The following is a 17,570-nucleotide window of genomic DNA, read 5'->3' on the forward strand; positions in this document are numbered from 1 at the left end:
GGGTAAGTCATGACTACAGAATCTGTATTTGCAATTTGTTGTTGGTTTTTGAGTACAGGATTTTTTTCAGTTTCTCAGTCCTGTATACTATTTTTTTGAAGACTCTTATTGTGAAAAACACAGGCGGAAGTCGAGGTTCTCTGCTGTCAAGAAGAAAAACAAACACGACACGTTATTTGGTGAGGATTTTCGTGTCGTTTTTAGTGTGAATAGGTAGTTATCACACATTTATGGATGCATTTGTTGAAAGCGTGTCATTTCTTTTTTTTTGTGGGCTATTTTTCACATTGTTTAGAAACGGGACTGTGGATTGCGAACAGTTAGCTCGCTAAGCTAATGTAAGTGGTTTGTATTCAAAATGGCTAATTTTAGAAATCTTCAGGCGTACTAATAACAGTATGTTTCATTAGTATTGCATTGACGGACGTTTCTTTTACAGTCAATACGCCGGTAGCGTTAGCTTTATATTCCCTGGTAACTTTACTGAGACGTTACGCAGAAACAAAACATTAGCCAGAGGAAAGTATCTAACTACATCTTGCTCAGTACTATAGCGTAATGTACCACACTGTACTGCAGTACAATTTGGAGATTGTTGTACTTTAGCTAGTTGGGTAGCTAACTGCTTGGCGTTTCTGTGTACAGAACTGTGAAAATTTCCCCTTGGGGACAATAAACTAACTAACTAACTAACTAACTAAATTAGGTTTTTACCGGTTACATTACTTTGCTAATGGGCGTTGGACATGGTAAATAAGAATTCACGTTCTTACTGTAACAGTGTCACCACAATGTAAAACTGAATGTGAATGTTCTTCATTCAAAATTTGAAGTTAGATAATTAAAAGAAGCGAAAGGTCTCCGTGAGCCCCTGAGCAAAAGTTTGTTGTTGAACCAACCTTCATCACGTTGTTGTGCTGTATGTATGCTCCCTCTTCCCAGACAGAACAATTGTAAACAAAATTACATTTCATCAAATTATATGCAGACCTGGGATTTCTGGCGACCCTGGAGATCTGGGAGCCCCAGGACTTGCTTGTTTGATAACCCAGCATTGTATGTAGGCTGTGTCAAACTTAGTTGAGACACAAACTTAATCCTTAAATGCATGGATGGTTTTTTGGACACTGCTACAAACCTCCTATGTGAGGCAAATTACGACATGTAATCATTGATCATATCACATCACTTGTACAGAATGAATGTACAAAATGTATTTTTGTAATTTATGAAATTTCTGGTCGAAATATATTTGTAAGTGTAAACCGCTATTTTCCATGTGTATATTGTTTTATGTTATACATAGCACACTTCTCATGAACTGACTACTACCAAAACCAAATTAGTCCACAGTAATCACTAATCATAGTCACGTGCTAGTGGTTATTGCAACCTGGTTATTGCACAAAGTAAGCATTTAGTACGGATTAGGGATGCACGATATGCAAAAAAGTCATATTGCAATGATTGATATGTTCCTTTACATCTCGAAAATATGATTTGTAGGCTGAGGTGTCTCTGTAGCACCACAAGGTGCTATTAATGCACAACAACGTGACACATTTGACCTTTATCAAGAAAATTACAGCTCCTGTGAATTGGATATTGCACTTGAGCATATTGTAATTTCAATTATATTTTGATTAATTGTGCAGCCCTAGTGTGGATGGACACATGTAGCATCTCCAGGACTTTTGCTGGAGTTCCCCAACATATCTCCTGATATGTGCTCTGAATGGATTAATCATTCTCATGCTTTGGCTCTGCTTTTAAATGATCAGATTCATTAATGGCACAAAACTAATGTCTTATCATTAGTAGTCTCAGTTGCGTCTTCATTTGCAGAGTTGCAGTATTAAAGAAAATACTGCTCTGCACTAAACCTTTATTGCAGGTGCTGCACCATCGTGTTACTGTGACAATAAGCTTTTCTAAGAGGCTTCGTCATTATTGTGCCTGTGCTTGTTTACACTGAATTAAACAAGATGGCATATTGCCGCTCCAGTGTATGATTTTAGATAGGATTCCATCATGAGGTCAAACTAGAAAAAAAATACCTGCTAGCATTTGCATCATCAATTTTTCACACCAAAAAAAAAAAAGTTACACTCTTAAACACCTTGGGTTGCTAGTGATCCTAGATACATGAGAGCTTAAATTGAATGAATTAGACAAGGTGTAATGCAGTCACTGGGGTATGCATTGTATAGAGGCTTGTAAGACTGCCTTTTATTATTTTAGAATTATAGCCAAAGTTAGCTGGTCCATGATTTTATTTCTAGTAGATTGGATTACTGTAATGCACTTTTTACTGGACTGCCAAAGTAGATGTTAAAATAATTTAAAAAAATAAATCTTTTTTACAAAAATCCAAAAGCTCTGAGCACATTACTCCTATTTTATCATCTCTTCACTGGCTCCCAGTAAAACAAATAATTTATTTTAAAATAATTCTCATTGTTTTTAAATTTGTATTTAGTGAGCATATCAGCCATTAAAACATCAAAGATCTTAGATCATACCATCAGACCCTTAGATCATCATATAAAGGTCTCCTCACAATACCAAGAATCAATTCTAAGCTCATGGTGCTTTCAGTCATTATGGTCCTACTCTCTAGAATTCTTTGCCGTTTGAACTACGGTCTGCTACAACAGTATCTTCTTTTAAAAGTCAATTAAAAACATATCTCTTTTTGCAAGCTTTTAGTTTAAGTGTGTGGTGTGAGTCAGTATTATTAATGTTATTATCTCCCTTTTTAGAATAATAATACCTTCCTATTCTGTATGTTTTTTGTTCTATGTTTAATTTATGTAATATTTTCTTATCTTATATGCTATTGTATATTTTGTCATGTATGATGTATCCCTGCTTTTATTTTGAAGCACATTTAGTTTACGCCTGCTGTATGAAATGTGCTATATAAATAAAACTGACTTGACTTAATAGAGATGGAAAGTCAGACTTTTCATATTTGGTTTGTTGTTTGTAAATTTCAGTTGGTAAACCCCCAAGTCCTCAGGTGAAACTATGGATGCACATCAGTACAGAATAAAGACAGAAAACAGCTTCCTGATTGTTCAAAGTGTTTTCATCTGTTCTTCTCCTAGAGGTCAGAAGACAAAGATGGCATCAAGCAGTACAAGCAGTGAGGAAGAGCAGAGCCTCAGAGAGTGTGAGCAGTATGTCCAGAAACACAACATCCAGCAACTGCTCAAAGACTGCATCATCCAGCTGTGCACGTCCCGGCCTGAACGGCCCATGGCCTTCCTCAGAGACCACTTTGAAAGACTGGAAAAGGTGGGTGCTGACATATATGGCCATTTAATTCAGTGCGAATATAGAGTGCATTCAGAAAGCAACATTTTGTTATGCTAAAAAAAAAAAAAAAACAGCAAATTTTCCCTCATCAATCTACTTTAATTCCCCATAATGACCAAGTGAAAACAGAAATTCAGACATTTTTGCAAATTTATTAAAAAAGTTAAAACTGAAATCTCACATTGACATAAGTATTCAGACACTTTGCTGTGACACTTGAAATTAGCGCAGGTTCTTCAATTTCTCTGGATCATCTCTGAAGTTGTGTCCGAAATCACTTACTTATTCACTCCTCCATACTCACTATCCAGGTAGTTCAGTGTCGAGGACTATATAGTGAGCTCATCGGTAAAATAAAAAAACACTTTTTGGACACTACTTGGGTAATTTTCTCTGCACTGTTTTTTTTTCACTGATTGGACATGATGTGTAAAGACATACACCTGTCTATATCAAGTCTCACAGCTGACAAAAAGATCAGAGCAGAAACCATGAGGAGGAAGGAGCTGCTGCAGAGCTCAGAGACAGGACTGTGTTGAGGCTCAAAAACATTTCTGCTGCATTGAAAGTTCCTGAGAAGAACAGTGGTCTCCCTCATTCTGACATGAAGAAGTCTGGAACCACCAGGACTCTTCTAGACCTGGACCTGGACTAACATCAGGAGAAGGGTCTGGGTAAGAGAGGAGACCAAGAACCTGTTGGTGACTCTGAGCTCCATAGATCCTGTGAGAAAATTCTAAAAGGACAACCAGTTCTAATCATCATGTGTGGTTTCCTCTTGATATGATGATTAGAACTGAGACTAAGCAGTTCACTCCTGGTCTCATCAGACCAGAGAATCTGGTTTCTTTGTCCTTTAGCCGCTTCTTTACAAACTGTCACTGAAGAGAGGTTTCATCTGGACTCTCTGACATGAAACCCAGATCAGTGGAGAGCTGCAGTGATGGTTGTTCTTCTGGAAGTTTCTCCACACAGGATCTCTGGAGCTCAGAGAGACCATCAGGGTCTTGGTCTCCTCTCTAACCAAGGCCTTTTTCCCCTGTCTGCTCAGTTTGTCCGTGTGGCCAGCTCTACAATTCACCACTTGTGTTTTTGCTGTGTAATTATGGGATATTGAGTATAGATTGATGGGAGAAAAAATAATATATTTTTTTTATTTTAGCAACAGACTGCAACACAACAAAATGTGGAAAAAAAAGGAGTCTGAAGACTTTCTGAATGCACTGTAAAATATAAAAATATTGATTAAGGCAGATTTAAAGACTTGTAATGAAATTAAGTGTCAGCTTTTTCAACCATTCTGTTATTCTGTCTTTGTTTTATCTGAAAAACATCACAGTTCAACCATTCACAGTGTGTATAGTGTCTCAGGTGTGGTTTTGTGTACCTGTTGGTCAGCAGGAGGAGGCTCAGCAGATGGCTTCACAGCAGAAGTCCAGCTCATGGTCAGACTCCCGTGAGGATGAAATTTCACCCCCCATGAACCCTGTGGTGAGGGGGCGGAGCCGGAGAGGAGCCATCAGCGCTGAGGTGTATACTGAGGAGGATGCTGCCTCCTATGTCAGAAAGGTGAGTGGTGTTAATGATTACTTTTCATCATTAACCACTGTTGGTATAATGTAGTCAACTCTGTGTAGGGGCTTCAGGGCCTCAACCTTTGTATGTTTCCACAGTTCGCTTGTGTTTCTGCTCTTACATGAAAAAGACTTCACCACACTTTTGAACGTTTAGTTCTCTCCACCATTGTCACTAAGAGCAGGGTCTCCGTGTGTGTGAGTGCGTGCATGCATTCGCATGCATGCTTGTGTGTGTGTGTGTGCTGCAGGGTGCTCTAATGTTTGACATAGATCTCCCTCCGCCCCTCACACACAGGGTCAGAGAGAGAGAGAGAGAGAGAGAGATGCAGATGAAAATGAGTGAAAATGCATTGTAGATGAATGTCTTAAATAGAAACGGAGTTGGTGAGATAAAATGTGTTAGAGCACTTTTCTGTTGAAATAACAAAAATGGACTTTTCTGTCTGTCTCACTGTAGCTCTCTGAATAAACAAAAAAAGGAAATCTATCATCATATCATATCATATCATATCATATCATCTATTTTCTTTAAAAATGTAGCCCGGGCCCATTTAATACTGGGTTTCGGTATCATTTCCTATTCACCAGTAAGCTACAGTATCTGTGCTGCATTAGTACCTCTCTAATGCAGCACTTGTACATTGCAGTCTCAATATTTCCTGAAATGTACCAGATTAATCTAAAGAAGCTTTTTTTTTTTTTAACCCAAGGTCATCCCAAAAGACTACAAGACCATGGCTGCCCTGGCCAAAGCCATGGAGAGGAATGTGCTGTTTTCCCACCTGGATGACAATGAGAGGAGGTAATGCCAATAATCCCTTCAGTAGTTTGTGTAACAATCATTGTCAAAGCATTTCCAGCTCATCAGCTTGTTTTTCCCTTACTGCCCTTCTAGTGATATTTTTGATGCAATGTTTTCTGTCAACTACATTGCTGGAGAAACAGTCATCCAACAAGGTGAGTTTCTACACAGGATTACATGGACGTTGCTGTGTTTTTGTTCCGTCCATTCATTCATAGGACTCTTCATTGCTTCTGTTCCAGGTGATGAGGGAGACAACTTCTACGTTATTGACCAGGGAGAGATGGATGTAAGATCCCTTTCTCATGTTTTAATGCAATTCTGAACTCCAGAAAACATCTGCCTTGCTTTATTAAGAATTTGAAAAGTTGCCTTCATCTTTCCCTATTTAGCCAGATGTGCTTTGGTGGTTCAGTGAGGGAAACATTAAAGCACAACTAACAAGAGAACAACCATTAATGATTTTATTCTACTAACAACTAATGAACTGAAATAACTTGTTCCTCAGTAGAGTTGTGTGTCAGTTTATTCTGATGCCCCCAAGTGTCTAAACATTATGAATGCAGCGTCTTTAACTTAAGCAGTAGAGAACATGCACTCGTTTTGTGCTTCGCTGTTTTTCAGGTATGCTGTGTAATGAAAATAGTTTACCTTGTCTGGTGTAAAATTAGTTTATTGATGTAGAATACTTCAATAGAAATACCTTAATAATATTTTGGTCTTCAATTATTTGCTGCATAGGTCATTACACATAAGGTCTGGGAAACTAGACCTGCAGGCAGGTACTAACAGGGCCGGTCAGTAATGAATGCAATGTGTGGATGAATGAAGTGTCAGTAATGTGTGCAAAAAAACCCCCCACAAAACCCTTACCCATCTAGCTGGTGGAGGAAGAGAAGAGAGCCTGTTTGGGTGGCTTCCTTGTTAAACTCTGAGACATGCTGCAGTCAAAAAGTAAAAAAAAAACTCCTCTCTAACCTCTTCTCCTCGACCTTAATGGAAATAGTCATGAGGTCAAGGAAAGATGTGAAAGAGAATTCATGTGGATTTAAGAAAAGACAATCGTGGTGCGGAGAGAATCCGACTGCCCTTACACTCTGAATTTTTTTTTAACTAATTTTATTTATTTATTTTATATAACACATGGACGATAAATCCTCATTTCTTAACCACAAAAACAAAACAAACAGGATTAAAATGTTGAAATAAGAAAACATGAAGGGAATATACAAATAGAGAAAGTTGAGCCATTAAAATAATAATTCAATAAAAACAAAGAACTGAACAAGAGATCAGAAATTATATTCAGACATAAGTTTATAGTTTCATATAGACATAGGTGCTTTGACATTTCTATACAAATGTTAAATTGAGAGTTTTTAGTGCTTTACACAATGGAAGGGGATTAAGTGAAACAACATTTATGTATAGGCTATAGTCTTTTGTTATAATGATGATGATATTGTTAACTATAAATTCACTATATTTGTTCTTCATGACAATTCCTGACTGGATTTAAAGCTCCTTTCCTTATCATTTAGCGAAGTGGAGCAGCTCTGATTATGCCTGCTGCTCAGATACTTCAGCTCATTTTGCTCAGTTTGAAGCTGCCTAAGAAAAAAAAAAATTTTACACTGCAGCCCTAAACTGCCAAGGTGCAAGTAGTTTCCTGATGTCCTCTCAAACCCCGCCCACTGGCTCCTGAGCCAGGAAGCAACAACCTCACAAGTAGAATACAGGGAGAGGGACATCACAAATAAAAAGAAAATCACAACAATTAAACTGTTGATGATACAATTCTGAAAAGAAACTGTCAGCATGTTACACTTAGCACAACACCAGCGCCCTCTGTGAATATTGACATAACTTCCATTTAACCAAAAAATACTCTTCATACCTTTTTGTTAAGTTCTTTCAAAGTCTTCACTTTGAGTTTGGACGGACATGGATGTGAACTGACACTGGACTAGCTGGAGGAGGCAGACAACTGCGCGGCAGTAATTCTTTTATCTTGTGACCTAGAAGAATACATTGTTGATGTTGCAGTATCCACTTAGACCAGTATTATTACCACCCTTATATTGTAGGTATAATAGATCCCTGCCATGTCAGTAGAAACCAGGCCAACAGCAGCACCTCTGCTGTCTGTCTCCCTCTAGGTATATGTCAACAATGAGTGGGTGACCAGTATTGGTGAGGGAGGTAGTTTTGGGGAGCTGGCTCTGATCTATGGGACCCCCCGTGCAGCTACAGTCCGGGCCAAGTCCAATGTCAAGCTCTGGGGCATCGACAGAGACAGCTACAGGAGAATACTGATGGTAAGCTTTGCAGTACTGAACAATGACACAAGAATGAGTTGATCTGTAAAAACAAAATCACTGTCAGGTAATTACATGAATTGTCATAATTATTACTATTATCTTTTCTTTTTAGGGGAGCACTTTGAGAAAGCGTAAGATGTACGAGGAGTTCCTCAGCAAGGTTTCCATTTTAGGTGAGATCTTAGCTCTTCAGTTTTTCTTCATTATATTGACTGACTGAAAGAAAAGCTTCATCATTGGCTTCATAAATCTGGATGAGAGAATGTGTTGACCTGAGTGTTGTTCCTGAGCAGAGTCTCTGGATAAGTGGGAGCGTCTGACTGTGGCTGATGCCTTGGAGACAGTGCAGTTTGAGGACGGCCAGAAAATTGTGGTCCAGGGAGAGCCTGGTGATGAGTTCTTCATCATCCTGGAGGTACAGACCACTTTCTGAAAGCAATACTGATATTCTTACTATCCAGGTTCTTTGTATACTGTAGGTGTTTAACAATACACATATTTGTCCCAATATGTGGGTGTAGGATGTTTGTTCGCCATGTGACATTCTGTGGTGTAATCCTGCTTGTCAAACAAAAGTTTGTTGCCACTTTAACCCAACGCTTTCTATTTCAGTCTACGTTTTAGCATGAGCCAAAACCAAAATTCTTAAATTGGCAATGGACAACCTTCCCCCCCAGTGTTGCCAGGTTGTATTAAAAGGTCCATATTTTCCTCGTGTTGATCCATAAGAAGATATATTTGTAGTTTAAAGAACCAAAAACAATCTCAATGTAGTTTTACATCTCTCTCAGGCTTCTCTCTGGAGCTCTAGTAAGAATAGGTCAGTGAGCCAATCAGAAGAGAAGGCTCTGAGCCTCTCCTCTGATTGACTGACTGTTTTCTGAGTGAAAAAATATAGCAGTTAATCTTAAAGTCAGAGAAACCAAATCCTGAAAGGTTGGATGGTGGTCCAAGTGGACTGTGCTGGTCCATGAGGGTGGTGACTTTTTATTCCTGGCATATTGTTTTCGGGTCGTCCGTCCGTCCCATTCTCGTGGCCTTGATGGAACTTCTTCAAATATGACACGAATGTTTGGTTGTCAAAGGTCTAGGTCATGGTAACTCCACAAAACACAGTTTAGCCTTGTGAACGCAATATCTCTGTAACGCCTTGAGAGAATTTCTTCAACTTTGGTAAACATGTTCACCTGTACTCAAAGACAATGTGATTAGCTTTTTGTGGCTAATGGTCAAAGGTCAAGGTCACGGTGACCTGACAAAACATGATTTTGGCCTTGTGAATGCAATATCTCCAGAACTCTTCAAAAGGAATCCCTTCTATTTTTTCCCTTCACAAATATACACTTGGAATCAATGACAAACTGACTTTGGTGGTCAAAGGTTATTCTATACATTGTGCAATCAACATTTACTTCTTAAAGATAATTAAAATAAAAAAGTTTCCTATTCTCACTTTACATTGCACCCAGAAAACTATCTGTTAGAGAAACCTGTGGGTTAGTCCCTGGATTTATACACCCTCAAACAGTGAGGGTCACTGGTATAGTGAATGCAGAACTGGAGGAGGCTCCATCTCATATACAGAATTCATATAGTCATGAAAACCTGTGGCTGGTTTGCGTCAAGGGGTGGCTCCTTTTTACTGTGCAGTTTTACTAGTGTTAAAATAAAGGCAGAAACAATTATAAGCAATTTAAATAATTGTAATATTAAATATTTCTTTAAGAGAAACAGCACTTTTTGACAACAAGTGAAGACTGCTTGTTTCTTCTAAGTCATTCATTCCACCATTAACATGGGGTTCATTTCATATCAACTCATCCAGAATTCTGAACTTTTCCCAGTTCATGTCATATTTCCTCAAAACATTCATGAAAGAACTTCTGCAAAATCCTACAGCCCCAAATACTCATTATGCCTCCATGCCAACGACTGCTGTTATAACAGAGATAGAAAACCTTAATGTCAACATAGTACAAATATTTACTGATGAAATAGAGCCAATAAATGTAATATTACAGCCAGTGAAACGTACAAAAAAAAATCACTATTTTCAAAAAATCACTATGAATATTTCACATAAAAAGGTTTCAGTACCTTGTCTTGCAGTACCAAGTAACTTTTGAATGTGTTATATTCATACTACACATAATCAACATTTGGTTTCAAAAAGGTGAAAACTAGTTCATTTTTGAAAACAAAAGATTCTTCATTCAGGTAAAAAATATATATATATATTTTTTTTAATTAATGTGATTAGTGTAAAACATTTAGCAACAACTATTTACATAGATATATGTTAGAAATTATCCTTAGGGTTTCTTGGCTGTTCAGTACAAATTTCAACCTAATACATGGAAAAATAAGCGAGACTCAGAAAACTCATATAAAGAATCAAAAAATGTTGAAGGGCCAAACTTCAAAAATGTAAAATGTCTTTTACTGTTGGATTTTACAAGGCCCCATTTATTGAAACTTTTTACATTAATTCTTTCAAGAAAATCCATGACATAACCTGGGACGTCCTAGGTGATTTGTAATAGCTACAGTGGATACTTTCTGGACAAACTGGAATGTAATTAGTCCTACTACATCTTGGTATCAGGATGATACCTGGGATATGCAGTTCAAGATGTCTTTGTTGTGTTGTCAGGGGACAGCAGCGGTGCTTCAGAGGCGGTCAGAAGACGAGGAGTTTGTGGAGGTCGGCAGACTTGGACCGTCAGATTACTTTGGTAAGACCCTGACAGACATGTTATCCACACTGCAAAGGCAAAACACAGTAACTGCATTTTTGGTCAAAGTCAATTTGTCAAAATTTGGTCATAACCTCTGTCTTCCCCTCTGACATCTGTTTTACTGTGAAGAAAAACATTAGGTCATACCAAAAACAGCCTTCTAAATCTACAGTAAAATGGACCTAAAAACCAAACCACAGTTTCACTTTAAAAATCAGGGGTTTGGGCCCCGGCGGTTTACCTGATAGAGCAAAGACCACAAAGTCTTGGTCCTTCCCGGTTTCAGTCCGACCCGTGGCTCGCATGTCATTCTGTCTCTCCCTGACTTTTCTGTCTCTCTCACTGTAGCTATCTGAATAAAGGCAAAAATGTCAACAAAAAAAAAATCAGTGATTCGCAGATGCTCTTTAGCAGACACATGATGTCTCATAGTACCTGGAAACTGAGACTGTTTACCTTTTTGTTTCTTTAATAACTTTTGAACCAGCTGTTCAGCAGGTTTTTACCAGCAGCTGAATTATCCACAGGGGTGTACTCCTCTCCATAACAAACACACCAGGGGATTAAAACCAGTAGAAACACTGAATAAAGCAGTTTGACTTTAAAAATCAGAGATTCAGCGACGCTCTTCAGTGACACAGGACAGGACGTCTCCAGCAGCTGGGAGCTGAGCTGTCTAACATTTCCTCAGCTTGTTTCTCTGATGACTTCAGATCCAGATGTCCAATGACTGAAATCCCTCATCTGGTTCAAATATAGAGCTGAAAACCACCAAGGTGTAAAAAGTGTATGTGACTTAGATTTGTCATTGTCTGCCCCAGTCTGTATTTTCACCTGTGTTCAATCACCCTTGCCTCACTTGTGTCTGTTTAGTCTCTGCTCCCCTTTGTCTGAGTCGGTTTGTCCTGCTTCCACAGGTTAAAACCTGTGGAACTTCTGTTTGGATTTTTGATGTTTCCTTACTTACATCCCTTACTCCTGTGCTCCCTGTGTTTTTGGTAGAGTAATGTCATTTCGCTCCACCTTCCAGCATTTGTGTTTTGTCTATATTTGGGTCCAGATAACATAAAACGTGACAAGATTAAGTCAATGTTGAGCTTCTGTCGGACAAACACACTGATGCATGATCATAGAGGATATGATGTCATTGACAGGAGACCAATGACATGTACTGTTACCATGATTAAAATCACAGATTTCTAGTTGTTTTTAGACATTTTCATGTGGAAAAATTACATTATAACTTTAAATGAGAGTTTGGTCATATAGTTTGCTCGTCCATAAAATTAAATAAGGAAGCAGCTAAATCAGTTAATGATGTAGAGGGAAAAAAAAGAGCTATACTCCTGCTAAAGGTCACTAGCTTAGCACATCTCAGTAGCTGTATCTCATTTTTTGACTAGTGAATTTTATGTGATTTGGTTAAGTTACCTTTAACTGTCATACTTCAATTTATTAAACTGTTAATTGATGCATTATATTGATTTCAATATTAATAATTCTAGTACTTGGTTGGATAGACACCAAACACATACTGTGGTCTGATAATTATTTACAGCCCATTAAGGTTAATTTTCTCAAGCAAACTAGTTCAGATGGATCAGAAAGTGGAGAGGACACATGTTGGTACAAAGTAGTTTCTCTGAGCATTTAGTGCAATATCTGTGTTTTTAAGCTTTTGTGTGGTGATTTGTTTTTGGCTGAAACAATCAGCCTAAAAAGACATAAAAATAAAAGCATTATACCCTCTCTGTCTGTTTTACAGTTTTCTGTCTGTAAACTTTAAACCCATTTTTAGTCTAGTCTAGTCACTGTTCTCTGCCATATCGCAGTGCAGGATGCGGGCTGCTAAATACAATTATATGCATGGTGTGGATTTAAAACAGTGTGTGACTGTGTGATCTTTCCTGTGTACCCCCAGGTGAAATTGCCTTGCTGATGAACCGGCCCCGTGCTGCCACTGTTGTTGCATGCGGACCCCTTAAGTGTGTCAAACTGGACCGGCCACGGTTTGAGAGAGTCCTGGGTCCCTGCTCTGACATCCTGAAGAGAAACATTGAGCAATACAACAGCTTTGTTTCCCTTTCTGTCTGAGCTTGTCAGCACTCAGACCCTCCTCTCTTCTACTGCAGCACACACCTCTTTTATTTTCCCACGTATACTCTCTTTCACATATGTAACCACGGCCACATGACCCCACCCCCACCCCTACCCCATAAGGTCACTTTAATACATCTGTTACTGTTCTTTTTTTTTTTTAAATTTCTTATCGTTTTTTTTCTTTTTTGGCTAGACAGAAACAGCTGGGCCAGCCCTATAAACACAATATCCTCAACTGACTGACTGAGGGATACAGTTGTGTGATAAAGGTACACCATTGCTCAGCCGAGTGTTTGACTCCTCCTATTGGCCTTTGTTCTTTTGAAATGATCTTGTGTGAACTGTTTCTCTGACATCATCAGGGGGCATTTACAGCAGATCCACTACAGTTTTCAGCTACTGTATTTCCTCAGAAAGTAGGCGTGGCCTCCTTCAGCGATAATGTAATAAATGTAGTTAATTTGCTGCAATGGAGCCGATGCACAGTGAATTCGTAACACGACCGTGCTTGCCTGCAGCTCCAGAGCAGCCAGGAAGCCAGAGCGGCTGGATGACTGCCCGTAACAAGAGGCACAGCACAAAGCCTGCAGTTGGTATCTATACATGGTCCAGTCATATACTAGGTTTATACTTAGTCTTGTTTGTGTATATACTGAAAATCTGTAACCCCATTACCTAAAAGGTGTTTGAAGATATAAGTGAGATTAAATACTGGTGTATGTGTGACTGACTGTGACTTCACACTGTGAAGATGAGTCAAATTAAGACAAAATATACAAATTAGAGTGTTAACGTGGACAGTGTAAGAATCTAGTTTCAAAGTCTGATGGGAAAACAATTAAAATGACCAAAAATGTTACATTAGTGATTTTTCAGTATTAAGTCAAATGTGTTGACTATGTGAACACGATGTTAGCTAGTTAGTTAGTTTGCTCTGCAGATCTTCAGTCTTCACAGACATGCTGTGGTAGATGGTTTCATGCTGACTGAGGAGCTTTTATGTCTTTTAAGCAGTTTTGTCTGCACTGATGCTTGTTTCTATTTGTCAAGATGATTGAGCAGTGCCAGCAGGAGGGCTCATGGAAAGGCAGTGTTGGTCAGCTGGTCCACCACTTTGGTCCAGACTGAAATATTTCAGATAATTTTGCTGTAATATTTATCCATGTTCCCCTCCAGACAACTTATCCTCTGACTTTTTATCTGACGCCATCATCAGGTCAAAATCTGTTTGTCCAATTCTTTAGTTTATGACCAGATGCCAGCAAAACTGATGACATTCCCAGCCTCAGCTGTACTTTTTCTTTACTACTATTTTGAAAATGTTAGCATGCTAACAGGCTAAAGTAAGATGGTGAACATGCCAAACATGATACCTGCTAAACATCAGCATCATTGTCTCTTGGGTATGTTAGCATGCTGGCATTAGCATTTAGCTCAAAGTACTGCTGTGTTTAAGTATAGCCTCACAGCTAACATGGCTGTAGACTCTTAGGTCTTTTGTTTTTAGTTTTTTTTTATGTATTTATTTTGTTGTCTTGGTGTCCCTAGTTGAGACACCGTTCTTAAAGTACCAGCTGTACACTCACAGTATGGAGGATGTTTTGCCAGGAAGAAAAATTAGGAAAAAAAAACAAAATGCTATTTCCAATTAAGCCTCTTAAGCATTTAGGTCATTTGACATTTTCTGCTAATCATAAACAAAGTTTTATGAACAAATTTTGCAGCTTTTCTGTTCTTTCATTTCACTAAGCATTGTTAGAATTTTAGCTTTGTTGTCATGATTTCAGTTTTGTTTGTTTCTTAACATTTAAATCATAATAGACTCAATTAGAATAATGGCATTTTTTCCTTCTGCTCTTTAAATGTGATTCGTTCCTCCATTTAGTTCACAGTCTCTGTTAAAGGAAACTGTCCTGGGATCCCTTTAACTCTGCTGACATCATGTGCTCTTATGTCGGTCTATTTACATCTCTGCTACAAATCTATATATGAAGAGTAAATGACTATATCTTTTGCACATTTTGTGACATACAAAATTATATTGTCTGAGAGAAAAATTTGTATACACTGTTAAGGTCACTGTTTAGTGTACATCTGATCCCGTTATTTAAAGGGAGTGCAGGTAAAAAAAAAACCCCCACAAAACACCACCAACATCAACAAAAAGTGACGCCTCTTACAAGATCAGACTGTCAGTTAAATGAGAGCTCTAGGTAATTCATCTTTTTATCATCCATGACAGCTTCATCAGTCATTGTTGTCCTCTGACCTTTGACCACCAAACATCCCATCAGCTCATCTTTGAGTCCAAGTGAACATTTGTACTAAATTTGAAGAAATTCCCTTGAGGTGTTACTGAGACATTGTTTTTGTTACAATTAGACAGACAACCCAAAAACATACTGAGTCCAGCCACAGCTGACGCCAGCATGCAGGCATAAAAACAAACACCATTATAAGAGCAGTGGAGGCAGAGATATCCTGAAACATCAAGCTCCATAAACACTGAATCCTATATTTCTTTGATTTGAACTCCTGTGCCTGCTAAACACCCACGCTTTTAAACGCCACTTGTTTGTAACACAGACTGTTTGTTTAACAATAGATAGATAGATAGATAGATAGATTGATACTTTATTTATCCCTATGGGAAATTCATGAGAATCCCAGAAGAAATTCTATAGCTGTTTTGTAATCTCTTCATGATGAGACAACTGCTTTTCATGTGTACAGTTGGTGGAGTGCCTTTTAAGTTTGTAATTAGGCAGTCATGTTCGTCATAGCTGAGATACATGACAGTGAGGGAGTTAGCTCTCTCCCATTACAGTGAAGAAGCAGTGTATTGCAGTAGATAAACTTGTATATTGAAGGTATTGTGCATTTTTTGACTAAAGCATGAAACTTTCTCCACTGCTTCTATAAACCATGAAGTTTATTTTCAGACGTGGAGGCATTTCAGACCCCTAGGACAGAGCAGAGCCCCCTGGAGTAATGTGTGTTCCAGACAAACTAGCATGCTCACTTCTCATTAGAATGTTTGCTAATGTGGTAGACAGTCATGTAATTCCATAGAACACACAGCAGAAGTTGTCAACATTTTTAACAAGCTATAGCTACTTTAACACCTGGAAATGATGGGTTCTGTAGTCCCCTGGCAAAATGGTGCTCTAAGCAGAATGATGTTACATGGCCATAGCAGCAAATATGCATCGCTATGCAATTTTGGCAAAGATACAAGATACATGATTATAATAGAGAAATGGGGCAAAAACTGGAAAAATGCAATGCTGAGGTCAATGACTTCTCAAGGTCACCAGAGGTGAGATACAAATTACCTCCATTTCTGAAATAAAACCTCAGGGTATATAGATAATATGCTGAAACTTTCATGCTTAAGTCATAATGTTTTGCCTATCGGCCCCACTAGTAGTGCTGGGTATTGTTTTAGATTTATCAAAAGTTGTAACAGAAGTACAGATACTAGACACTTGAGTTTCACTATTGATAGCAAAACAATTTCTTTTCAATACCTAGGAATATAAACATGTTTTCTACAAAACTCTGCCCTGAATGAGCCAAAGTTATTGTCAAACATTGTCTAAACCAGTGGTTCCAAACCTTTTCCAAATCATAGCCTACCTGAAAATCTCAAAAATGTTTGTGGCCCACATTCAACCCTGTAACAATACAGAGGCCAAATTATGCTCTGAGCACTTTTTATTTTAATAATAACGTTTGAACATGAACTAAAAGCAGGAGAAGCGCAATTATTCTTTTTTTTTTTCTTTTTTTTTTGACAGGGGAGAGATCACTTGTCGATTCACCCTCTATCTCTTGACTTTTTCCTTTTAACCCTTCCTGTTGCTAACCGGTTATCTATTTTTATACTCCAGTTGTTGCCATGGATGTAATCTGTCAGCGCACAATGAGACTGAAATAGCATCTAAGTATATGATGTGTGGTCCAGCCCACGACAACATAAAAGTTCACAGAGGATGCAGTTTCAGTGTATTCATGATGTGAAGATACTTCATTGGGTTCAGTACTCCCACATTAAACATATTTACAGGTAGCCCACTAGCAAACATGTATTTGGATGTACAGTACAGTCTTTGCCTTGCACTCACTGCTGATGCTTGTTACTTGTTTTGCTGTTCTTTTACATCTCACACAGTATTCTTCTACGTTATTTCTAAAGAGGTCTTTGACTGTCGCCACTGGTTTGTTGTATTTTTCTGATGAAGGTGCATGTCACACTTGGTTTAAATGCGTTTCTCAAAGACTTCTTGATTCGGTACACAAGAGTATTTCTCACTGCCTGGACCGTCAAGAGCTGAGACATTGATTGTGAGTGTGTAGTGCTGTCTTACTTAGAAACCTGGATTGTTGACTTTCAGCTCACTGTGTCTGTTCAATCAGACCATCTGTGTTTGCCTGCAGTGAGTCAGCAGACCTGCAGTGGGTCTCTCCAGAGGACCAGTCTTTTCTAGAGTTTTTATGCCTTTTGTCGGATTGATTGGAGTAACTGGTGTGTTTTGGATTTCCCTGTAGGACTAAAGCAATAAAGAGTTCAGTGTTTTCAGTGTCTTTTCTTGCTGTCCCATAATCTTCACCTGTAGAGGGCTCCTGTGTTACAATCATTTTGCTTAAATGGTTCACATCCATCAATGCACTCATGTTTGATCAGTAGGTACTTCAGTACAGTTGTGAG

General features: G+C 38.4%; 1 protein-coding gene across 3 annotated transcripts; it reads left to right on the forward strand.

Annotated features, from left to right (window-relative positions):
• Positions 1-118: 118 nt before the first annotated feature.
• Positions 119-13,582, forward strand: LOC111236256 (cAMP-dependent protein kinase type I-alpha regulatory subunit-like). Of its 3 annotated transcripts, none has more exons than XM_022764924.1 (11): positions 119-179; positions 3,111-3,300; positions 4,720-4,890; positions 5,609-5,700; positions 5,794-5,855; positions 5,943-5,989; positions 7,860-8,018; positions 8,134-8,194; positions 8,315-8,436; positions 10,675-10,756; positions 12,681-13,582. In XM_022764924.1, exons 2-11 carry the CDS (start codon positions 3,127-3,129, stop codon positions 12,851-12,853), a joined length of 1,143 nt encoding a protein of 380 aa, XP_022620645.1. In that variant the 5' UTR covers positions 119-179; positions 3,111-3,126; the 3' UTR covers positions 12,854-13,582. The 3 variants fall into 3 exon arrangements, with proteins under 3 accessions (XP_022620645.1, XP_022620647.1, XP_022620646.1); XM_022764926.1 differs by having other exon boundaries at positions 4,723-4,890; XM_022764925.1 differs by lacking the exon at positions 119-179 and adding an exon at positions 192-338.
• The last annotated feature ends 3,988 nt before the right edge of the window (positions 13,583-17,570 follow it).

This window comes from Seriola dumerili, unplaced genomic scaffold (genome assembly GCF_002260705.1).
Source record: "Seriola dumerili isolate Sdu_G_001 unplaced genomic scaffold, Sdu_1.0 BDQW01000609.1, whole genome shotgun sequence".
NCBI classification, from domain to species: domain Eukaryota; kingdom Metazoa; phylum Chordata; class Actinopteri; order Carangiformes; family Carangidae; genus Seriola; species Seriola dumerili.

Bases quoted from the DNA above. Each gene is read 5' to 3' on its own strand.
- LOC111236256 (XM_022764924.1), top strand. From the start codon at position 3,127: ATGGCATCAAGCAGTACAAGCAGTGAGGAAGAGCAGAGCCTCAGAGAG. The intron at 5,856-5,942 runs GTGAGTTTCTAC...CTTCTGTTCCAG, and splicing joins AGAAACAGTCATCCAACAAG to GTGATGAGGGAGACAACTTC. The intron at 10,757-12,680 runs GTAAGACCCTGA...GTGTACCCCCAG, and splicing joins TGGACCGTCAGATTACTTTG to GTGAAATTGCCTTGCTGATG.